Here is a 25,740-nt window from a genome sequence, read left to right as displayed (position 1 = left end):
TTTTGCGCTCTAATTGCAACGCGTTCCGTTTTTTAAGGCGACTAATTGTCGATGCCCTCGGCACGGCGGCAAGCGTAATCTTGCGAGTGGGGTGGCAAATCCACTCTGCTCGCAGGTTGCTTAAGCAGGATTGACGGGCGAAAAGACGCATTCGAGCGCGTGCTCATCGTCGTCGTCGTCGTCGTCGTCGACACCACGGCACGCGGGTGGCCTGCAAACGATTGATAAAACAAACATACGTTTTGGGGTTTTTCGCCAGCATCGGCAACAAAAAAAAACGGCACCACAAATGTCGCGCGGTTCCGTGGCGTCCTTAAAGGGACTCACCGTACTGTCTCCTTCAACACCGAACTCTGGCGAGTTTTTAACAGCTCCACCCGCAGGCGCCAGGTGATGGCGAAGCGAACAGACATAAAAACCACTTGAAAATTGCGACTTTCAACGGGTTCTTGCAGCGCAGGGCAGATGCTACCTTTTTTTTTGTTGTTTGCGCTCTCTCTCTTTCTCTCCCCAAACGCGCCCTATTTAGCACCACAATTTTCCACCCAGTGGACACTTTTCCAGTGCCGAGCGTCGGTGGAAAGCGGCACCGAAAAGTCGCGCACACTACCGAGTCCCCGACGTTGAGAGCTTATCTCTGCGGCTCGTTTGCATTCTGCCTTGGGTTTCGCTTTTTTTTTCTTTCCTCGCTACTGCTGCTGGTACTGGGATTTCTTCACACGCCACCCCGATTAGGTGGCCCAACTGCACGAAGAAGCGTTGTGGTTTGCATCATGCTGTCGGGTAGTTTTCACTGCATCTTTCCTTGTTGTTTTTTTCTTGCTCAGACCTCCCACACCCGTGGTAAGTTGATTTAAGGCCTGCATCTATGCAAAGGCAGCCTTCGTTCCTTTGGCCGGAAACAAATAGGAGATGAGAGAGAAGAAGAAGCAAAAAAAGATCTGAAAGAAACAGCACCACCATCAGACACGCCACAGTTCGTGCTTGTTCCTTCGGGACATCTATTAGTGTGCTATTTTACGGGGGTCGACCATTGAAACCAGCCCGTCTGCCTGCCCGCTCGTTGGGTGTGCTTTTCACCACACGCAAAAAAAAAACATCAGCTCGAAAGAAGATCGATTTATTATCCCTCTGGGAGTGGGCTAGGACATGCGATTTCACTCTGCGCTGACACCGGAAATTAAGCGCATTATTTTACGCTCGCCATCACTTGGCTGGAAAATAAGCCAATCGCGCGGATGTGCGCCATTCAATTGCATTATGCCACTCAATGCGTCTCGATTCGAACGCTGGTGTGCAAATCTTTTCCCACGAAAAGGAACGCAATATTTGCGATCAACCCATCCACCTGTAAAAAAAAACATTTACTGGAACAAAGTAAACGGAAAAATTGCCCGTTCGGATATGCCCACGATCGTGGGTTTGAGCCGGCGAGGAGCGTTTGGGAAAGCAATTTCCCGAAAACCACCCTCGTCGTTTGCGCCTTTTTCGTCTCTCACACGCACAAACACACACGTATGCTGTGTGTAATTCGACGGAAGGATGCATTTTTAATTGAAAATCGGTATTTGCGCTCCAGGAGCCGTTGCGGAGGAGACAACCGCCCGAAACCCGATTGGCCTCATCGGCATCGTCTGCCCGGGCAGACACGGATTGACGCATCAACTCAAACCCGGCATAACGATGGCGGGAATTAAATCCACGACGCTCCGATATCGAACGGAAGCGAAAAACGCTCTACACAGATAACGGTAGAGCTTTCCCAATCGCTTGCGCGGTACAAAACATGATCCCTATCAACCGGCAGGTGGAAGGCGAGCGAAAAAGCGGATTAAAACGGTTTTCCAGTGTGAGCTCCGGGCACGCCACCGATTTCAGCTGGCAAAACACGATGGCTTTGTGTTTTATTTTTCGCACCCGGATTTACAATCCATCCGCGAACCCAAATGCCCTCCCTCGACACACGAGCCGCGGCCATATTTGTTTTCGGTGGAACTTGCACCACGTTGGAGCTGCATCATCAGGCCAGGTGATCGATCGCGCGAAAAAACCGAGGCATGATCGCGCATTACGTGCCGTTCACTTCCCCGCGCAACCGGGCAAAACTAACGCAAAAGCCCCGTCTGCTTTCGCTCCGTTTTCCCGGTAAATATTTCCCATTTGGGAACCGGCGGGGGAGAATCCATCAATTTTCTCTCCCACGGTCCCGGGCGGACGGAAAGTTTATTTTTTTTTCTTACCTTTTTTTCCTGCCTTCTTCTTCTTCTTCTTGTTATCCTTCACTACCGTTGCCATGGCGATGAGATTCGATTCGCCATCGTCAACGGCGACCGGTTTCGGTTCGATGGCGAGCGAAAGCCCGACCGCGCGGCAGTGGCAAGAAAATAAATAACCTGAACGGCAGATAAGACGGCCCTCGGGGAGCGGCGACAGTGGCGGAAGGCGGGAGAGCCTGTTCCATCATCATCAGCCGCATCATCGTGTGTTCGCCTTCGTGGGCCAGATAATTGCCAATCATCCGAAACTCAAGCCACGAACGGTGAACTGCGAAAGATTAGTTGGAGGAAACATTTTAACCATCACCACCACACCAGCGCGCGCGCGCGCGCTCCAAACAACCACGGACGGCTCTGACACTCCATTTTCTTTCCTCACTTTGCGTCCTCCCACCCCACGCAGTGCCTTTCTTTTGCTCCTTCCGACGGACACGGTGCAAAGAATTCACCGTGACGGCGATCCGATCCGAAAGGGGCTCATCCGGTGAAGGCGATGGAAGGCGGGAATTATTGAAAACTTCCCAACGCCTGAAAGTCCTCTCGATGCCCCCACCCATCCTCCACCCACTCGTCGGAATCTTGCACATTTTTCTCGAACACTTACGCGCGCGAATCCGTCTACCTTTTGCGGGTGAACGACGAACGCGAGCGAGCGGGAAAAAGAGCGAGAAAAGCTCACCCTCAAGTGTGTGTGTGTGTGTGCCATTTTTGTGTTGTTCTTTTTCTTCCCGTTTCCGCGCTTCCCGCTTCGGTCGGTCCTTTCGTCACACCGCCACGTCCCGTGGGGGGGGGGGGGGGGGGGGGGGTGGTTGGAAAAGTTTTGTTATTAAGGTTTGATCTCCAGCCGGGAAATTCTCCATTTTCTCTCGCCCCTCGTGCCCGCGTTGCGTTTTTCCCCTTGGTGATGGATGGGAGTGTAGGGGCCCGATTATGCGCGTGTTATCGTTCGGCTTCCAGCAACACCGTCCTGCGACCTTCTCGCGACCGGTTTACATCGTGTTGCGATCGATCCACGATTAGGGAAATCAATTACTCCCACAATGCACGCGCTGCTCTACCTGTCATCGGTATTTTTTTTTCGCAGGTTCGAGAAATTGGTGTTGGCAATTAGACGATCGTTTTGTACCGTTTTGTGTACGCTTCACCATGGGGTTCCATGTGTGGGGCAAATCGATTAGCACTCATTTTTCCTGAGCTGCCATTTTCCAAAACGGTGAATGGTTAATTTCAATTCAACGTGGCAGCATCAATCGAACCGGGCGTCAATTAAAGCCATCTTTAATCGAACGATCGCAGACAGCGACAGCGTACAAATACGGCTCACTATTCCATCGGTCATTTGGCCCCCTTTGGCAGGTGTGGTTGGGTGGAATTTTTCAATTCAAGCATACTTCATATCCCACCCAACTATGTGACTGGAAAGCCGGGCTGGGTGGAGATGACACTTTCACCCACTGCTTCGGCCGGCACGTCCGAAGATTGTAAAATACCACCGTCCGGTTCACAGGCCGAAGTTTTCCACCACCACAAGTGGGCAGAAAAACTGACCCGAAACACGTCGCGCGCTGACGACGGAACCTGGCCGTCCCGGCGTAAGATGGCCGGAAAATAATAATCTCATAAATCAACATCAGGGCAAAAATTCTTGAGATTGTTTTCCCGCCGGTTGCTCCACCCGGGAGGGCGGCGCAAACTAGGAGTTTTCCCTTTCAAGTGTTTGGCGACCTCACGGGCAACCCTCAACCGCACGGATCTCGCTCACGAGCGCTATTTGCTCGTCCACCGTCAGCTCCATCATCAGCTGCGCGCACGTGGGTGGGTGGGTGAGTGGAAAATGCCTACGCCAACCTCCCCCCCGACACACGGTCGTTCTTGTGCCGTTCGACGGACGCGACAGGGTGGAAAATTGTTTGATAAGAAAGATGGGACACACGCAGCACTAATTGCGAAAAATAAGTGGCGTGGTTCGTCCGCCAGCCGAACGGCCGTGACGAGTGGTGCAGGATTAAGGGCATTCTTCATTCATCCACCCAGTGACGGGGTGTATCCCAAGCGAACGAAGGGAAAACTTCATTTATTCGTGCAAGCGTTTCAACAACAACAAGAAAAAAAGGGAACCGAGAATAAACAGGAACCATCCACAGCATAGAGAGGAGCAAAGGCCCACAAACTTGATCAACCACAACTAAATCAGGCCGAACCAGAGCGCCATGCCGTTGCCGGTTTTCCGTTTCCGGTGAAGATGAAAGTCAATATTAAATTTTAGTAAATTCCACCCGCGCGCGTCTGCACCTTCCCCAGCCGAAGCCCAAGTATCAAAGGGATCGGTGGAAGGCGTTTAGTCGGATTGCTGGCGCAAAGTTAAGAGAGCAGCAGAAAATGATCAAAAAAAAAAAGAGTACGGCACCAGGCGCCTCCATCGCTCTCGCAGTCGGCCGGGAACCGGCTTTCGAGTGGTGTTTATATTTTTCCAATTTACTCCCCACCCTTTCAAACAACGGCTTGGCCACGTTGGGCACGCAACAGCAACAAAAAGTGGACCTCGCGTTCGAAATATGTTCCCGGGGGCGTCGCGGTTTTAAGTAACGGCCAAGTTTTTAAATTACACTTTTTAAGCGCACCGTCCGAGTGATCTTCTTTTCGTTTTAGGCGGCATTCGCATTTCGTTTTCCTCTTTTTTGTGTGCGTTTGCCGCTCTCGAGCCCCGGCAACAAGTCAACCCGACGCGCCGGCCCGCCGTCCGTCGAGGTTATTAAAACTCGCCGTAAAAAGGTAAACACTCCTTTTTTTTCCCCCGCACGAACCGCACCGAGTTAATATTGCTTGCGCGGTGGAGTACGAAAGTTTCGGTTTCATTCTTCACCGACTTTGGGATAGTTTTCCCGAACGGGGTTTAACACACAATAAGCGCTCGTTTCGGACACTTCGACAGCGAGAGAGTGGTCCTTGGTCGCGATTATGAAGCCATCTTGGGCTGGACTGTTTGAGCGGCCAACTTCAACAGGAACTTTCCAACGCGCACTTTCCACGTGGGTGGTGGGAGGGTATTTTCTCGTTTTTCGGAAACCACCCACACGCCACGGGCATTGTGTTGGCGTTGGAAACGTAAAGCGGATCGGACGAAACGAAGGATTATAATTAAAAAGTCAATCCCGTCGAGTTTCGCTGCAAACCCCAACCGAAGCAATGGGAAGCAATAAGTCGTTAGTAAGCGGAGAGAACCCGCGGCATGGCTGTCGCATCCTTACGTACGCGCACGATTGCGTGCAAACCTGGGAACAATGGAATTTTCCGCGAGGCATCTCCATTGCGTGCGAAACCATTGCGCCCGTTCCGCAAACTAACCGCCGCCACTGTGATCTTGCGACCTCGCTTGAACTTCTCGAAGCCCCCCCGTTGGAAGCCATTTTGTGATGGTTGAAAAACGAGAAGCAAAAAAAAAAAAGGCAAATCAAAGCTCGCGGTTTTCCGAACGTGGGCACTTTTTTCGCTCGCTCTCTCTCTCGCTCTCTCATTCCTTCGCAACCCTGTTTGTGAGTTGACGCAAACGAGATGGAAGCGAGCTCGCGCGAAGAGATCATTTAAAAGACGACGGTAAGGCATTCTTTCGACGGGCATTGTCACTCAAGAACAACCCCCACTTAGCAGTTGTCTTATCAGCGTTTTCTCATGACTGGAAATCAGCGCTCTTTCGCTCTTCCCGTTCACCCATTCCCTCGGCAAACCAGCGCTCAAGCGCTGCTTCATGGAAAACCACCATCCGAAGGGTCCTTTGCGCGAAACGCGCTTCCGAACCAATAACAAAGACCGGAACCCCAACGGGAGCAACCATCGAGCAAGGATGTGCCACGTCTATGTGTGTGTGTGTGTGTGTGTGGGGGGGGGGGGGAAGTGGCTGGTTTCCTATCTTCATTGTCTTACGATTTGCTTACCGAACCTCGAATGAATTTTCCCTTGCTTCGAATGAGCGCAAGGATGGAAGCGAACGGGCTCCACTTCCAGAAATAGACTTGCGATCTTCATTTTCTTCGCATTCCTTGTCTCGTTCGAAACGCCACCCCCGATGCTAGGCCTTCGATCGGTTGGGAAAATCATCAACGTGCCTCTCATCCACCCACCCCGTGGGGTGCGGTTTTCCCAACCCCCACTCTTATCGCAGCGACACTCGCAGGCGATTCCTCCTGCGATTACGGCACTCGGGCGCACTAATCTGCCCCGGTGGGTTGCATCATGCACGTGTGCGGTTGCGTTGCGTTTGGATTATGCAACGACACCACACGGCTGCAGAACGGGGCTGCCAATGGGCCAATGCATGCCCGGAAATGGAACGTGGCCGCCGGGGGTGGATGCCGGAATGATAAAGAAATTGCTCACGTCCTGCCGGGCTTGGCTCGCCTAATGATCGACCAACAACGAACGTGCAAGGCACAGTGCTGGTGTTGATGTGCGAATACGCAAGCGGCATCAATGGCGAAAGGTGTGCGCCAGCTATTTGCACCCGAGCCGAAGAGTGTTTGCAAAGCGATAAAACACTTCCTTCTCAAACGGCGGGAAGCGTTAACAAGGAAAAGCACGCTCAATCGCTCGCTCAATACCCGGCCCCATCCGAAGGGGCTTTTCAATGGGTGTTTAAATCAACATCAATCCACCAAGGCGCGAATCTTCCTTCAGGGCGGTGCGTACCATAAATTAGATCAACCACCCTGGCTTGACTGGCAGGACGCGAACGACGCGGTGCTGCCAATTACTGCACACAAGGCTGGCGGCGCTTCGGTTCAATGAATACTCGCTAAGTGCAGCGACGCACCGACGATCCGATCCGGGGCTGCAATTTGAAAAGCCATAAAGAGTACGAGTGGGAGTCCTTTTTACGCCTCAACGCCCCAAAAAGCGACCGCGTAGTGAAACACCCACCACCGTTACGTAAGCGTTGGAACTGGTCGGGAATGGTGATTGAATTAGACACGCTGCGCAGGAAGGTCCTTTCGAAGGAAAATGCATACGTGCACGGTGGGCTTGGGTGGGAGTTCGCGAAGCCATCGTGCCATTATTTGTCTAGCTTTTTCATCGCTTTCTGTAAGGTGCACCATCGACGCGCGTGGTTGTCATTTTTGCACCCAACCGGTGTGTGTGTGTGTGTGATGGAACCAATCGGCCGGCAAAGGAAAAGGTGGATGGAATCCTTTGTGTTGCGAAACCCTCGCACACTCGCTAGCTAGCGTGGTGCAGCGGGATTGATGGGAAAAGATGACATCCTTCGAAGATGGGACGTGACAAATAGAAAAAGCACACGTTTCTTAGCTTCTTTAACGCGCAAGCTTCTTAGCTTTCTTCTCGCGCGGCGCAAACCAGAAACAATGGCGAACCAAAAGTGCCACTCGAGCTGGCGCTTCTTGAACCTTAAGCTGTGCTCCACCGTGGAAAGCCACCGTCAATAAATCAATGTCGAAAACGTGCGCGTTCGACCGAAGGATGACCCGGGCACTGTGGGCCAATCGAGATGCATTGCGCTCACCGGAGCGGAGAAAAATCGACACTTGATGCAAGAAAGCCACCCATCGGATGGATGGATGATGGTGCGTCTGTCACAGATGAAGTCCAGCAGAAACTAATAAATTCGGATCGCTTGCCATCGCTGCTGCATGCACCCAGGCAAGCGGGAAAAGACCCCGACTCGGGCATAATGCATCCTTTAGAGTCCGCGTGTGACGGTGATGGTAGCCCGCCGGCCGTCTGGTGGCTTCCGTGGTCGTAAAACGCCAAGAAACCGGTTCGCATCGATCCACAAACTCGGGTCGTGATTTTTATGGCACAGAACTTATAGATTTCAGCATTTTGCAGGCGCGTGCTGCGAGAAGGGAAAAAATAAATGGAACGACCATAAAATGTCCTTTCCGGCTAACGCCAACCCGAAAGTTTGACGGGTCTGTGTCGGGTCGGGCAAATTGTGCCGCTTTTCTTGCGCTCTCTTTCTTCGGACCATAACCAGGGCATCCTTCTCCATCGTTTTATCACGCATTCTTCAGCAGGAACTTACTTTTATGCGCTCTCCCGTAACCATCCTTGGTGGGAAGTGGGAGGGAAAATCTGCTCGATTAAAGAGCGCAGCAGCAAAAAAAAAAACGTAAATCCCAAAGATGGATCGCGTACCGGGGGCAAATCCGCCGGCTCGGTAATAAATCTTGCCCGCGACAAATGGACTGCAACGGTTGCTTCACGAATGCTCATCGGTTTTTTTTTTCGTTTTCTCGCTCTCGCTTTTCTTTCAGGTAAGCACTCTGGTGGGAAAATCCCTGACAGCCCTGACCATATCGGGTGAGTCGTGGCAGCAGCTCGTCGTGTTTTAAATACGTTTCTGGTTGGGTTTTCTTTTACCTTTTTTTTGTGTCGAATGCTACCCCACCGTGAACGGTGGAAACTCGTCACGAAAATTTGAGACCTCCCATCCCCACCCCCAAATGGTTGTGTCGTGTTGACAATTTGCTTTTGCCGTTCACTTTTCCATTAAACCTTGGTGACCGTTTAAATCACCCGGAAGCCAGCAACAACCTACGAAACTGGAACGTGAGCGCGTGGAGCGCATGGAGCGAAAAAACAACACGAATGTGCCTCGATCCCCCATATCCGGGTGGTTCCGGGCGCACATTGAACGCCCAATTAATTCTGGTTTATGAACTCCCTCTTTCGCTTTTGCAACTCTCAATTTTGCTTGCCCCACTCGAAACTGGCACACTCCTTTCGCGTGACGGAAAAGCATCGTAATGTTTCCGCCGGCAAGCATCGTTTGCGCTTCCGGGTGTACGAGCCGGATGGAAACAACTCCAAATGTCCCCGCGGGCAAACAGTGGCGAGGACCGCTGTTTAGCGTAGCCTACCGAAGACGCCCTGGAGGGAGGTCCTTTCCGGTCCGGGCGACTTACGAGCGATCGAGCGTTTCCGGTGTTTGCCTGGAGGATTTTTGCGAAATGAAATTCCGCTCTCCATACGCACCGAGGCTCGAGCGATTTCACGTCGTTATCGTGTGTTTCTGTTTCTCGTCTTGGCGATCGATCGAACGACGGGCCCAATAATGTTTTCGGTAGAGGGAAATTAAAGCCACATTGGGCATTTGCGTGTACGAAAATACAGAAACACAGAAGTTTTTTTTATTCTCAAATCGCTCACCAGCACTCGACATTGAAGTGTAAACATGGCTCTCACCGGATGTGTTCATTTGTGTAGTAATTTTCATGTCCAACGACGTCATTTGTCAGTTTTTAAAGTGTGCTGTCCGCAATATTTCATGGTAACCTCAATTGAAACGCCCCGTTCGCTCTTTTACATCCCTTTTAAATCGTGATATAGAATTTAATCCATTTTCAACCGCAAACCACAAACCTGTCAAACGAGCACAAGCTAACGATGGCTCATTTGTAGAATTAAATCAATGCTCAGATGACAGTCGACGAAGCGAGCACTTTTTATTATAATTAGAATTCCATCAAAAGAACGCTAGCCTTTTCGATGTATTTTAAATTTAAGCGTACAATCGACAGTTCATTCTGTAAAAATTTTAATTGGTTTTTTTTAAATATCTCGATGGTATTTCCGAACAAACCCTTTCATGAGTAGGAGTGGGTGTTTAAAATCAATGCTGGCGGTAACAACGGGGATTAAATCAAAATGAGTTTTCTCGCTAGTAATCGGTAGCAGTATGCTGCTCACCAATTCCTTGTAAGAATCTAAGTGTAGCAATCAAAAACTAATGCTGGAAGTGCGATTAAGGCACGACTTCTACACGAAATTAACCAGAACAGGCTTGGCCCGGGAAGCTAATCGATTGCGGAGCCCTCGTTTGTCAAACAATCTGCGAGTTAGGCCATGGCTGCGAACACAAAGCGCGTTGTTCGTTGAAATACGTGCCGAAACCCGGACTCGAAAACAACAAAACGGCAAAAAAAACAATCCAAACCGGCGTTGGTTTGGGAGGCGAATTATGTGGATTTATTTCGCTCCTTCCCCACTCATGCTCAAACACACACACACACACTCCCTAAGGGGCCCCATCGGTCGCACGTTTAATTGCCCAGCAAACAAGCAACTCCCGGAGCAGAAATTAAATTGATTTTCTTCCGGCTCGGGCAGCCCAGCGCGGCTCGCTGACCCGGAGGCGAGAGGCTCGCGCAAATGCCAACTTTTCAATGAGTCCGCTTCAACGCGTCCCTGGCCCCTCGTGTCCGAGGACACTTTTATCGCACAAACCCCCCAGCAGCCGTTCCGGGTGGAAGTGGAGGGTCTCTCGAGAAAGCGAGATAGAGAGAGAGAACTTTTTGGAGGTCCCGAAACCAAGACCGCTCAACGAACGAACACGAGCAGTTGTCCTTCTCGAAGGACCGGGAAGGACGATCAGCGACACAAGCTGCACCGCCGGAGGTTCATAAATTATGTTCTTATCCCCACGACGCTACCGGCACGGCCCAGGATGTCGGGATGTCCGCCACTGACCGCAATGTCAGCTCGCTTTGCCCCTTCCCACGATCCACTGGCTCCAGTTCCAGGGTCTGACCGACGACGGCCAAATCACTTCACGTGCCGTGATTCGCCTTGTTCCCCCGGGAAGGGGAATGGCCGGGCACGGACGAACGGAAGGAAGGGGTGTTAATTTTTATTGTTGTCAAACCGACCGAAAATCATTCATCTCCGAAAGTGCTCCCTTTCTCGTGGGCGTGAAGCCAACGAAGAGACGAAACGAACGCCCGTCACATTACCACGAAAACGAGCTTCCTTAATTTTCTCGTGGGACTTTTGGTGCAAGGGGTGCCGGGAAGGGGGGGACCACTTTAAGAAGGGGAGGTTTGGGAGGAAAATAAAAAGGGAAATGGACGCCCCCTGGGATGGGGGTACTAGAGCCGGAGCTACTAGAGCCGAAAAGCGGAAGTCATTTCCGTCCATTGCACCGAAAAGGGCATTAGAGATGCGGCTTCGAATTGGCTAAATAATTAATTTAGTCAACCCAGACTTGTGGGTGTGTGTGTGAGAGAGAGAGAGAAAGAGAGAGTAAATTATTGTGCTTCCTGTTCCCACTGGGCTACAGGAAGCCGACGAAATGCAACCCCGGAAACCAACTTCTGAAGCTGACCGCCTCGGGACGGACGGGTCCCAAAAGGATATGCACACAACGGTATGCCCGTTCTCGATCACTCACTCAACCTGGGTGTGATGCTTATTTGAATCATCACAACCTCCTTGAGTGAGCGACCGCGAACGATCGCCTTCTCCATCGCCACCGGAAGTGCAACCAAGCGACCCACCGAAGACCATGCATTGTAAATTATGAAACAACACCTCACTCGTAAAATGTCCTAGCCACGGGCGACGACGGACAGGACATCGGGGCAGGACACGAGAATTTGCCAGCTTCAACCACGCTATACCACCTCATCGATCAAACTCCGACCCGAGCTAGGATTCAATTAAAGTGGCATGCAGATGGCGCGACGACGACCCACAACGGAATTGGATTCTCTCGTTCTTTCATCATCAGGCCGCCGCGCAATGCGGAGAGATTTAAATTAACGGAAAATGTGGCCCGTAAATTAATTAATTACGGTATTAATTACCCGTTTAAGTGTCGCGACGCCCTACAGGCCCGAGAAAGGATTATACACTCCGTCCGTCGGGTGCCGTCGAGTCCGTCAACGTCCGCAAAACGTGCCCGGAAAACTGTCAAGGGTGGGAGGAGAAGAAAAACTACACCACCACCACCACCGTGACCGGGGCCTATCGACGACCCTCACTATGCGGTCGTTTTTCTTCCGCCGGGCGCGAATGAAACAAGCGACATCGCCGCTGTAAGTGGGCTTTATTTTGCGCACCCATAAAAACTAACCCCCGGAGGGGGAACCGTGCCACCCTTCAGGGGGGGGGGGGGGGGCCGCGAGATGGCGTAATTTTTGTGGCAGTGGCCAGGAAACGGTGATGGAGGTGCTGGGCTTTTCCGGAAAATCGAACGCAAAGGCACGCGCTACGCGCTGGCAGGCAAAGCCGGCCCGATGCTGATGGCGTGTAAATTTTAATCTTCATAAAGCGCCAAGAGACCGAAACCCCGCTTCAATCGGTCGAGAGGAAGGGAACCTGTGGCAGGGGGGGGGGGGTGGTGGGGTGAAAATGGAATGAAAATTCATTTACGCCCGCCCAAATGAAGCCGCCCCGATGGATGGCGAAGGAGTCATTGCCTTGACGCGTTAATTGTGTTGCGCCGTGATTAAGTGCGAATTACTTTGCGCCGCCACTTATGTGCCCCTGGTTTTCCTTTCCGACCACCGTCTGGTCTGTGCCACCCACACCAACACACTGTAGCTGATTAGATGGGCGCGCGAAAATCCCAATTTACGGTGCAATTTACGGTGCGCGAATTATCCAAAACACCGTTCCGGGGAAAATGTGTGAAAGAGAGAACCAATTCCTGTCTGGCTCATTAAGTGACAGCTAGTTAGCTGCTTCTTTTTTTAGTTTAATTCGAATTTGCGTTACACGCGGGTGGGATTAAAATCGAAATTAGAACCCGTTCGCTGACAGCGCTCGATACGGTACGGTCAGCAATATAAAACCGCTTCAAAATACTGCCCCGACGCCGATAGACGATTTATAAACTCCACACAGTGCTCAGTAAGAGCCCCATAAAACCCTTCCAACCTCCAACCGATCGATTTGTGGTCCATCTTTCAAACCCGTGATCTCCCCAAAGAACGGAACCTCCCATCGTTTCGGTGAAGAGAAGGAAAAAAAAAACAACCCAAGAAAGCATAAACTCTTGCCTCCGTACGAGACCAAGCACCGTTGTGCAAGAACGTATCCTTGCTGGCACGGGAGCCTGCGAGCGCCACCGTGGAGCGCTGTTTATTCAAATTTGATAACATTTTTACCAACCCCTCCCTCACTAGTCATTCGACAGTGGGATGGTGGCGTTCTGTGTCCTTGCCGTTCGACTTCTGAGCTGCTGTACGACGACCGCCCGTTTATCGGATTTCGGAATCGCATGGCGGCAGGGACAGAGGGGGCGGCGTGTGTGAGGGTGAACGAGATCGTAAAGTGTACCCGAAATTGTCAGCCATTACGTAAACGGCGCCCATCGCTCGCACTCAAAACGACGCCCGAACGATCGCACTTCAACGATCATCCTTCAAATCCGTTCCCGTTGACACCTTCTCGATTGGTCTTAAAATACAAATCGCCTCCTAATCTCTGCGAAACCGGGTCGAGCTGGGATGTTTGGCGTGTGGCAATGCACACGCTCTACTCGACTTATCTCATAAATGTGGGTGCATGCGAGCGTAGTCCGATTGTAACGGCGGCCGGTCAACGGTGCAGTCGTGGCCGAGTGGTTAAGGCGTCTGACTCGAAATCAGATTCCCTCTGGGAGCGTAGGTTCGAATCCTACCGGCTGCGTTGAGAGAAAAATTGTTCTTTTTTTGTAAATTTATTCATCCTCATTTAAATCTTTAAGGACGATCAAAACACCTTTTTGGAGATTAAACGACATTTATCTGTGGATTTTATGATATAATAAATAATAATGATCTCCCACATCTAACCTTAAATGTAATCATAAATTATTTATAATCTAAACCAGCTAAAAGCTTCCAGTTAAACACCAAAAGCTCAGTAGAAAAAAAGCCTTCTCCTCTTTGCAGCAAAAATATTGTTCATTCTAAGACGCGCAGAATGGAAAAGCAAAACAAACCGGTAAAGAAACCCGTATTCAAACGGCGGCAATTTACAAGGTCACGTCTCGTTCGATACTTCAAGATTAAATGTGTGCCTTTGCTCCTTCGCACACGGGAAAACACATTCGATTGCAACTGCGCCACGTGTGGGGGTGGAAAATTCACACACCCCCACAACCACCTTTCGCTCTTCCGCACCACGTAAATATTGTTTATCGAAGCAGAGCCGAAATGAACACACCTCGCCCGTGTGCTGCTCGGTTCTAATCCTTCGGAGTGCCAGCAGCCGGGTCCGGAGCAAGACGACGATTGTGTTGTGAAGACGCGTTTCCCTGCAGGTACACGGAACGGGAACGTGTTAATAGTGTATGCTTTTGATCTGGGCATGCCGGGCGTGGGTTTCTCTCATAAAGCACTCGGCGCGGCACTGCCAGTTCCACGATTAGTTCGCCCTTGCCACCGGGTGTTTCCAGCCAGCCAGCAAGGAACCTAGTGCCTTAAGTGAGCTCACTTTCAAAACGCGCTGGCCAAGAGCAGAGAAGTACCAAAGCTTCCACATGAACCTCGGTCGGTTCTGGCCGGAGCGAATGTTGCCGTACTTGCTGTGGTACCGCCGACGAAAGGAAAGTGTACAAGCAAATTATCTTACAAGCTTGCAAACAACATCCACCCACCAGCACCCCATTGGTGCTGGGGAGGCGTGGTGTGTGTGGTGAATATGTCTTCTTCAGGCCGGGCTTTCGATGGTTGTTTGTTTAAGCTTCCTACGAAGAAGAGAGGAAGGAAAAAAAAATCGAAAGTCAAGCTCCTGCGCCTCACCAACGCATGCAGGAGAGGGCAGAGGGGGCTGTAGCTGTGCCACGAGGGGGGGGGGGCTCGGTCACACCCTTCAAACTTTCTCCGCATGGAAAACTCCCATCGGGTTGGAAAAAGAAGCGAAAAGAAGGCCTTCTACACTGCGTCTGGAGTAAGGTTTCATGGCTCAATTCGATTGCGCCCGAATCGTCGCACCAAACAACCCCTCCAAAAGGTGGTCTGAAGTGGGTTACCCACCACCCACCAGAGCAGAAGAAAAGAGACACTCCTCATTGGTCCTTCGTGCGTCTCGCTCAAGCTCAAAACACCCCCAAACATGAAGCACTTACTCAATCTCGCATAAAACATTCAATTTCCAATTCACTACAACTTTGCGCATCAAACCCCCGAGAGAGAGTTAGAGGTAAACTGAGACAGAGAGAGAGAGAGAGAGAGAGATAGTTGGTGTCCTCCAAGCTGGTGGGGTGGCAATATCTACCCCAAAGAGGTAGAATGGAAGCAGGTGTCAACGCCAATAGCTCCCGGTACGCCTCGTGAAACCACAAACGAAAATGCAAACGACGGATCCGGACTTTTTTGTAGGGGTGACAAAACCAACCCCACCCACCCACTCGGGTGTGGGTGGAGCATCATTGCACTGCTCGACAAAAGAAGCGACGGCACTAACGGATGGTGGATTTGGCGCAAAATGCTTCCCATTGCTTGGGGATTAAATAAAATCAAACAAGGAAGTAAGCGCCCTGTTTCGATAGCACGTTAGTTGGACCCCCGGGAGGCAAGCATGCGTTCGATAACACACTCATACGCTCACACACACACACCCGCGAAGGAAGACACCAAACATGAGAATCCTCTTCCAAAGGGGCACCTCCAAAGGCGGAGCAGCAAAAACACTTTGCGACGTTTTCTGACGACCAAAAATGGCACCGGTGAGAAACGTTTCCCTTCCATTTCCGCCCACTCAAACGCACAGTTCGATTTCCACGGCGTTGGGTAATCGATGGCGGAAGTATCGCCGGTGATATCCTTCGTTCAGGACGAACTGTGATGATCCTAGAAACGAGTTCACTCCAGCTCACTTTTGTCCTCTGCTGTTGGAAAAGGATTTTCTTTTTTTTTTCTAAAATCACGTCTACCCCTTTTCTCCAATCACACACACACACAACATTTTCCACCCACAACTCGACCGGCCATTTGGGTTAGCAAACGAGCGTACACAATTTTACGTAGTACAGGTGAAAATGAAAACCGCCCCAAATCCATGTCGCGCCATCTTTCGGTGTAACCGGAAACGCTGTGTGCGTGCGAATAACGCCCCCGGTACGAATGTGGCGGCATGGCATGTCTCCCATCGCCAATGGTCACGGACGTCCGCGATCGATCCAATTTCCAACTCCAGCTTCATCGGTGGGTTGGCGATAAAAACGAACCTTATCGTAAGGACGGCAAAATGCAATCGCAATCCGAGGATTCCCAGCCGTCGAAACAATGGAGGAAGAGTGAGAAAAAAACTCAAAGTTTAAAAAAAAATAGCAGCCCCAGAGAACCCAAGAATCTCGGTCTCGGTTCAGTTCCCGCCACTCGAGTGCACTCGGTATAATGACCAATAATCTCTCACCGGTTGTTCGCTCGTTCGCTAGTGGTTTCCGCTGATAACCGGGCCCTCGCGATAACATGATGGCGGATTTCTTCCCTTCAACAACCTAACCTCCCCACGCCATCAACCATTCCCGTGCGAGATAATCGAAACAATTCGATTCCCGGCAGCCGGCAACCCGATCGACACGAAAATGGGCATGCCAATCCTTCGCGCGTACAAAGCGAAAACCTGAGCACTCTAACGTCACACCATCCCAGCGCCAACTGCGATGCATTCGGTGCACTTTCTCACCCCTTTGGTTGGGGGGTTGTAACTGGAAAAACGGCAACTAGATCGTTCCACTGAATGAGATCTAACCTGCACCGCAAACATGGCGATTGCGTTTCCTATTTTTTGGAGGAACTTGCATCCAGGGGAAATTCTTTTCACTTCTGCCACACACGCGTACACACACAATGTGAGCTTTCGACGTGTAAACCGCGGGTGGAGCGGTCAACAACAAAAAAATCCAATCTCGACACCACCGCATCCTTCGTGGTCGGATTCCTTTCGGCCACGGGAAAACGGCGGATTCGTTGTGCCAATTTGCTGTAATAACCCAAATGGAGGAAAGTGGGAGTGATGAGAATTTCAGTGCAACATCGTTAAATGAAGATAAAATCGCGAAGAGTAAACGTTTTGGGGGAGCGGTTCTAATAAAAAATAATCCCAAGTAGAAAGTGATATCACGATGCGATGGCAGAAAAAGAATGCAATCGAAAGCAGGAAAGCTCCATTTCGTTAATGCACTTTCTACCATAACCGGGTTTCTTTCTTGAATCCGTACAAACAGCATCTTAAAATGCTTCAAAAATGTACCTCATGGTACGTTTTTTTTTTTTGATATATTGTTTGAAACATTTGGACGAATAACCTAATTTAAGAGTATTTTTATCCCATTTTATTGTTAAACACACTTACTCACATGTTATCAGACTCTGCCACATTATATTTGAAAATTACTAAAAATGGTTCCTTAAACTATTTCACACTACTACTACCTGTCTTTCGAACGGAAGCTTCTGCTATTTAATTGCAAACAAAACCGCAACAAATTTCATCTTCCCACACCGGGGTGGAGAGGGAAAATTAAGATCACCCACCCACCCGCAAAGCATGCGTTTCCCACCCGAAACCCAAACACAAACGGAACTCGATTTGCCCGGCCAACGGTCCCGACCCGAGTGTCGATCGAGTGATTACATTAGAGTGGCTGCCTCCCACATTCTGTCTCGAAGTTCAATTTGTTTTGTGTAGGGTGGATTTCCCTGGCCTTCCGTCCGTCCGATCGATTGGGGGAGAGGGAGGAAAATCCAGCGGTGAATGGCGCAAATTAAACAGAGAAAAAAAGCAAAGTAACCCCGAAGATCGTTGTCCCACGCCGAAAGGTGCACTTTTCCATTCCAATCCTGCCCGTGCACTCGCTACCAGAGGGATTTCGACCGCAGGAAAATACTTTACAAAACCGAAACCACCACCTCGCTTTCGCCGGCGATCCGGATTGCGGAGGGTTAAGTTTTAATCTAAACTCGCCCGCCACCATCCGCTTTTCTTCTCCCACCGGCAAGTGGTGGGCGGAAAATCTCCTTTCGAAAAGGATTTCGGTCGGCGAGAACTTGCTTCCCGGTTTCCTTGTTTTTTTTTTTAGGCAACGAACAAACGGTCACAGAAACCGGTGGTGGAGGTCAGGAACTAGCTGATTGATGACCATGGCCATCTTCAGCGAGCGAAACGACCGAAAGATATTAAATTAGTCTCGTCGCAAGTAGGAAAGAAATTTATCTTATTATTGCGCTCCATCCTAATAACCAAACGGGGATCTCGACGGGGAAACGGGCTGATAGTTAAGGGCGCGATTGCCCTTTGGCGACGGAAAAAGGAACAAAAACCCCCCATCTCGGTGGGGTTGAGCGGAAATTTCGCAAAAATATTGCCAATCCCCTCACATCGCATCGCTAACTTTTTTGGCGGCTTCGGGTGACGACATTCGCCGTTGGTGTCCTCCACGACGCCCTCGACTCCGTCACAAAGCCATTAACATTTGGCACTCTCGCATTGTCTCTCTCTCTCTCTCCTCTTTGCTTCCTTTACCACTGGCTCGAATGTCCTTTTTGGGAAGGAGGTCTCCCTGAACGCAGACGACGATATCCTTTGCCACCGAGATGCGACAAAAGCGATAAGACTTGACCAAATGGACCTCAAACTCCTTGGCGCTTGCGGAAAGAGTTACAGCTAGAAACGGTTCTCGAGCGGATCCGATAATTCGACACACACACACACACACACAAAAAGGGACAGCCGACGACGTTGGACGAACGAGCGTCTGACGGCGAGGGAAATATATTTAACAAATTGCCAACAAATGTGTCCTGTTTGTTTTTGCATTCGATTGAACCGAGACCGCGCGGTCGGCACAGAAGGAAAAGCCGGAAGAAAACTCGCACATGGCGATGGGAAAACTCACTGGCTGGCGCATGGTTGCCGCGGTCGCTTCGGGCAAATCGATTTTCGACCCGCGAGCGAACGGCACAAGAGCTGCTGGCGTCCGTGGCGGTCCGTGTCGCGTTGGGGTTTTATTTGTCTGGCGGGAAAATCGGTTCACCCCCTGGGGAAGGTCGGCACTTGGAACCGAAAAGCGAACCGGCGTCTCTTGGGTGAAGGAGAAGCACCCACCACCAGCCTTTTATGGCCATTGCATGCATAATTCGTATAATTTTGCAGTAAACTCAATAAATTCAAACTCTCCAACCCTGCTGCTGAACGCTCTCATTCTCTCGCACAGTGTCTTGCGAGGTCCCACGGAATAAGCCAGCCCGAGAAAAGCGCCATCGAAACACAAACAAGACCCACTTTTGTTGGCATACGAAAAGCGCAGCGAAATTGCCTGTTTCAAGGACCTTTTTTTTGTTCGTTCGCCCGCGGTTATTGCTCGTATCGCAGTCAATTATTGCATTTTCGCACGATGTCCACAATATTAAGCTAACAGCACCAGTTTCGCATGTTCCAAAACGCGTCTGGAATGAAACGAATTTGGGGGGTTTTGCTTTTTAATATCATCTGCTCGGGAATTTTCGCTAGAGCTTGAGATACTCCACCATAAAAGAAATCCGATGCATAAAAAAAGCATTGAATGGAGTCAGGGCATAGATTTACAATTCACAATTTTTGTTCGATTCCCTCGAACTACTAATTCAACATCAATCCACATTCATGGGACAATTTCCATTCGTTAACCACCGCAAAAGCTCGCCACCACCACAGCTCGAAATGTCATCGAAAGTCATTGGAGCACTGCCTGTGTGTCAAGCAAAAAAAGGACCTCAATTCACATTCCAATTCCCCAGTGCGGTACGACGAATAAATCCCCTTTTATCCGCGACCGTTCAACCATAGACGCGCACCCTTCGTACGCTCATGTCCCGTCGCCTGATATGGAAACTATTTCCATTCGCGCCCCGGAACATGACGAACGCGTCAACCGGAAGTGATGGTGATGGGCTAAGAAAACAACGACCGTGGGTAAAAAATTACCTTTTCAATTCGCCGAAGCAATCGTCAGCGTGCGCGCTGAAAGCGTCCTGTTATCGGTGCCTTTGCCGTTGAGTGTGCTACCAACGCCTACTGCCATCGTGTGCACTTGCAAGTGCAACGTTTCCTAGGATGCGCACCATGTTTTGCCCTCTGGGAGGTTAAAAAAGACGAGAACCGCTTATCACACCCATGTGTCACGCGGGACAACACCCCAAATGCGAATCAGCCCTTTCCAACCGGCTCACTTCTCGCTCGCTCTCTCTCTCTCTCTCGTCCTTTTTTTTGCCACGAACTGAATGCCAAAACATCCTTTTCTTTCGCGCAAACGGGAGAGGTCGTTTTTTGCCCCCGATTCAAAGAGTTGAAAGGAATCACTCGCGAAATGTTGAACCCCTTTGCAAATACACATCAAAACTCACATACACAACAACACGCCCGTTATCAGGCCACCGGCAGCACGGCAGAGGAGATTTTGGTGTCCCCGGTTCGGAGCGTTCGTCATTTTCCCGGGTCATAGTGGTTCCAAAAACTGGCAGAGAAAGTTGTTGTTAGTTGCTCTTTTGAACGCGAGTCCTTCTGTGTCTTACGACCTACCGCAGTCAGGACCTCTATTCGGTACGGTGAAATTTGCGCTTTTGAAACAGAAACGTAATAAACCCGGAAAACGTGGGATATTCAACGGCACCCCCATGTTTCGGATGTTCGGGTGGGTGCCTTTTTTGGGCATGTTCTCAACCCCCAATTTGGAAAGGATTGCAATGAGTATTGATTATGGTGGTGCGTTAGTTACCTACCCGTACGAACTAATATCGGGCCAACCCATGTGCGCGGTGCACTCACGCGCGCTAGCATTCAACAAGTCATAAGGCACTCCCCGTGCTGGGAAATCCACCAAAATCCAATCTCCACCCCCTTCACCTGTGTTTTCCTTCCGCCAATAAAGGACACCCCACGCCCTTTAAGCGCTTATGCAAATGAACAAACGCCAGCGTTTGCACTCATAATCGTTTATCACGAAATTACGGAGCCAAAAACCCACCCCACCCACGCCCGCGTGTCACACTCCTCCCCCACTCTTCCCCTCTTTACGTCTTCCCACGAGGATGCGGTGTCGGAATCGTCTAAACAAAACTTCTGCCATTGGCTCGTGATGAAAAGCATCCCTTTCCCGGGCGTCGGCGGGTGCGGGAAACTATTTGAATTCAGCAGCAGCAACAGCGACAGCGGCAGGACGAACTTTGCAAGCCCTGGCGCAGGACCTGGCAAGTCAACCGGCAACACCACAAGCCACGTATCTCGTGGAAATGGCACCTCCCGCCGCACCTTGTGTTCCGTTTTCGATAAACATGCAAATGGTTACCGACGACGATATGGTGGCGACCCTCGCAGCCCATGGGGCGGACTTACAAACTTTCACCACCTACACACACGCGCTCGGTTTGGATCCGTCTTTTTTTTTTCTTCATGTTGCTTTTTTGGATCGGTAGTGCTCTCACCCCCCCCCCCCCCCGTGAGCTGCTCATTCCAACGATGATGTGTGTCCTCGCACGCCTCATAGTTCTCGCATTTTCACCCCATCGTTCCGTGAGCCCCATTTGCCTTGCCGGCGAGCGACAATGATGACAAACTCCTCGTACGCCACCGGGTGTATGTATTATTGGAACCAGGGGGGAGGACAGAGTGAAGTCGTCGACTGACGGCGGATGTGCCCATCCCCCGAGAAACCCGCCGGCTTGACGTGTATCATGTCATAAATGAATGTAATTAAAATTTACTGAATTAAAACACTGCACAACTCGGTCTGGGTGTGGCTCTGCTCCTATTTCTGGCCGGGCCAGGGGACGTGGGTTTTGGGATGGGGGGGTGGGGGGGGTGGTCCCACCATTTGCAAAAGGATTGCAAACACGGGCGCTCGGCAAAAAGGTGCTAATTCTTCGCTGTATGGCTCCGACGACGACGACGGAATGTGTGGCGAGATTGGATCAAGCTTTTTACGACGTTATCCAATTTTCGTTCCACCCAACCCGTTCGGATTGCAGGACCACCACGCGCAGGATGCATAACCTGACAACTACCGGGGCGCATTCCACTCTCCGGTCAGCGCAAACCGGAAGCGATCCAATTTGCAGCGGAAATGAAACGATTTTTCCATCATCTCGAAAGGGAGTCGGTGGCGCAATCAAAGCGCGCACACCTGCAGCACTACTAATTGCATTTGGTGTGGGTGTGTGCGGGAAGTAAGGATCGAAAAAGTCCACCGTTGTCGGTGAGCCGGTTCGCATCTTTACGTGAATTTATATGAATTATGTTCCCGTCTTTTCGTTCTGTGCGACCTTCCCCCGGTCGGCGCAAATGAGCATAATAATGTTGTTAATTTTCAATTAAAAAATCCATTCCCTTCATGGAGCCGGTCTCGCCGGAACGCACCCGAACATGCACGCGTATGTTTCCACACCCCTTAGGTTGCAATTCTCCGGGCCCATTAAACGCCATGCGCGGAAGGACAACGGACACACCTCACGCGGTGGGGCATGTTCATTGACGGCAAGCTGTTGCTTATGTCGCCCACCGGAAGGGTCCTGACCCTTCGGAGAGGGAAGAGAGGACTACCTGTTCACCGTGCCCGGGAAGGAATCGCCTTCACCCCTGATGACGTGGAACGAAAACGGTGGGGCACGAATGGGAAAATAAAAGGACAGGAAATGGCCAAGCGGAAATTAGGAACGTTAATGAAAGTTTAACGTCAAGGAAAATTACGTCGCCTTGCGTGCATCGCTCGGTGCCCGTTGCTTGCTGCCTGCAGTTCGAAACCATCCATCATGCGAGATTTGCTGGCGTCCCTGTGCCTGCGCGCCTTCTGCACGGCCATTTCCTGCGCCGTTCCTTTGCGCTGACACTAATGACAGCAAAGTGAATTTTACATTTTTCCTCGCGTCCGAGGATACGGGGATACGGAGCGCGATCCGTGGCCCCGATTGGAGCCAACCGTCGTAAAACACTATCGCGCAGCACTTTCATATTTATCTTTCGCATCGTCGAACGCCGTCCTCACTTGGTAGTACCGCAAGCGAAGTAGGAAGTCAATTTTGTATGCACGAACGCGCGCACACACACACGCAAGGATCCGGTGAAATAAAACTTCATTTATAATTTCATTATCCTGCGCGCTTCTGCAGGACTCTAGCCCGCGCAACAACGGTAGTTTGTTCCTTGTCTGCTCGTAGTTAGACGAGATGAAATTTATAAAATTTGGTCCCGAAGCTCGTTTCGTTCCGTAAGGCGATGGTTGGGTTTTGAGCACAAGAAGGGGACTAGGTAATTTGTCCTCTTCGTTCACTTGTTTCGTGCTTTTCACCCTAAAATGCAACCCTTTATTTGAACGTCAACAAAAACTTTTTATTTGAATTTTCATTTGATTGACGAGCGCCATCTGATGGCAAACTGTAGAAACGAATTGCTAAGTAGCCATCCGAATCTCGTTCTCTATGGTTGCTTTAATAATCTCGCTTAACTCATCTTCGTTTTTTTTTTCGTTTCATTTCATCTTCGCAGTTTGGTGAACCAAACAATGTCCGAGTTGGACTCCGGCCTTGCCCGACAGGTACTGCACGAGGCGTTAAACCTATGGTCACAGAACGCCAACATCAACTTCCGCGAGGTGTACAGCAGCGAGGCAGACATTCAGGTGTTATTCGCCCGCAAGTTCCACGGTGACGGTTACAATTTCGACGGTCCGGGCAAGATCCTTGCGCACGCCTTCTATCCCGGCACGGGCATCGGTGGTGATGCACATTTCGATGCGGACGAAAAATGGCTTCTAAACGAACCGCCCGATGCGGAAGGTAAGCTTCGGAACTACTTCTCGCAGCAGGAGTCGCTCTAAACGGGTTGGATTCATATCATCACTCTACTTTTAGGTACCCGGCTTTTCGACGTAGCGGTTCATGAGTTTGGACATTCGCTTGGTCTCGGACATTCGTCGCAGCAGGACGCAATCATGTTCCCGTGGCATCACATCTCGTACCGTGGCAAGGACACGATCCCCGAGGACGATCGGCTTGGCATTCAATCGATCTACGGTGCGCGAAAGAAGATCTACGGCAAAAACCCGGAACGTCACACACCAACAACGACCACCACAACAACGACGACGACACCGGCACCACCACAACGACCTGCGACACGGCCATACTACCCGGTCAAGAACACCACCGGACACCCGTGGGAAGGACTCCATCCTCACGGTCGTCCGTATACCACGCGAAGGACCACGACAACCCTGGCACCGACACGTCATCGCCCACATCATCACCCACACCACCGGACAACGACGACTGAGACGCCGACCAGCACCACCACGCGCCGGATGTACCACTCTCGACCATCCCTGGCCCATCCCAACCCGTGCAATACGAGCTTTGACGCGATCACGCTGATCCGCAACGAGCTGTTCATCTTCAAGGACCGGTGGCTGTGGCGCTTGAACGAAAACGACCTGCAACGGCCAACCCCGTTCGAGATACACCGGATGTTCTTCGGGTTGCCTGCGGACTTCGAGCGAATCGATACGGTGTACGAGAACAAGCACCAGAAGATCATCTTTTTCATTGGTAAGAGGGCTAAAATTTGCTTCCCCATGAAGCGCCTTCAGCACGTGTTGACTTTTCTTTCGATTTTCTTGGCTTTCCCGCAGGCAAGCAGTACTACGTGTTCAACTCGCAATACCTCGAACCGGGCTATCCGAAACCTCTGACGGATCTGGGTCTACCGGATAGCATCGATAGGATCGATGCTGCGCTCGTGTGGAGTCACAACAATCGCACCTACTTGTACAGCGGGCGGCTCTACTGGCGGTAAGTGGCCCTTTTTTCAAGCTCCGTAGGTTTCATCCTGCTAATGCCACGTGTTGTCCTCCTTCCCTTACAGGTTCGACGAGGATACGAACCGCGTAGAGCTGGACTACCCACGTGACATGTCCATGTGGAAGGGCATCGGGTACAACATCGATGCAGCCTTCCAGTACCGGGATGGCAAGACGTACTTCTTCAAGGGCCTCGGCTACTGGCGATTCAACGACATGCGCATGAGCATCGCACACGAATACCAGAAATCGTCCGCCACGCGGTGGATGAAATGTCGCCACGAACGCCAGGTTCTCAACGATCTGGACGTGAACGAGGGTTCACCTACAGAAGATGAGCCTACGATCGTGCACAAGGCGGTGATCGGAACGAACCGGGCCACGTCCTGTCGGAGCAGTGATACGGTCCTGCTGCCGGTTGCACTATTTGCGCTAACGCTATCCTTCACCCGCAGCCTGTTCGCTTAAGATGGCTGTAAATGTGACCCAGTACACGCTTGAGGCGTAAAACCAGTACAGAACAAGGAACCACCATAGACAGATCCATCGTGGAACCCTGCAGCTCCTTGCTCTGTACCGGCTCCTTGTCACACGCGTGCTCTGCCCCATATAATTAACCGTAGAGCTATGTTGCGAAAATTATTAAACCACCCACAAAACGCTTCGGGTTTTCACCGGCGACCATCTGGCCACTTTTTTCTCCGTACAGAATCTCTGTGTCTCACTGTGACTGCCGATAGTAGGTAAACGTGATCCAGTAGGGTAATGACATAATCTCCACTTTAAAATAAAACCAATACGGTAGTATAATAATATAATCTGTGGAACGTACACGTAGAATCGATGACATTATCCGGAAAAATGTAGCAACAATAGGGACACGTCCTTCCACGTATGTAGATTGCTTTCTTT

General features: G+C 50.8%; 1 protein-coding gene and 1 non-coding gene across 2 annotated transcripts; both read left to right on the top strand.

The window, feature by feature from the left end:
• The first annotated feature begins 13,621 nt into the window (after positions 1–13,621).
• Trnas-cga (transfer RNA serine (anticodon CGA)) lies at positions 13,622–13,703 on the top strand. The gene has a single exon. It is a non-coding gene; the product is annotated as a tRNA-Ser (tRNA).
• A 9,823-nt stretch (positions 13,704–23,526) lies between these two features.
• Positions 23,527–25,634, top strand: LOC128730692 (matrix metalloproteinase-2). Its single transcript, XM_053823768.1, has 4 exons — positions 23,527–23,809; positions 23,885–24,577; positions 24,661–24,820; positions 24,894–25,634. Exons 1-4 carry the CDS (start codon positions 23,536–23,538, stop codon positions 25,294–25,296), a joined length of 1,530 nt encoding a protein of 509 aa, XP_053679743.1. The 5' UTR covers positions 23,527–23,535; the 3' UTR covers positions 25,297–25,634.
• Positions 25,635–25,740: the final 106 nt, after the last annotated feature.

Source organism: Anopheles nili, chromosome 2 (genome assembly GCF_943737925.1).
Source record: "Anopheles nili chromosome 2, idAnoNiliSN_F5_01, whole genome shotgun sequence".
In the NCBI taxonomy this organism is placed as follows: domain Eukaryota; kingdom Metazoa; phylum Arthropoda; class Insecta; order Diptera; family Culicidae; genus Anopheles; species Anopheles nili.
Note: the sequence above shows the minus strand (reverse complement) of the source record. Positions and strands in the feature narration are given on the sequence as shown.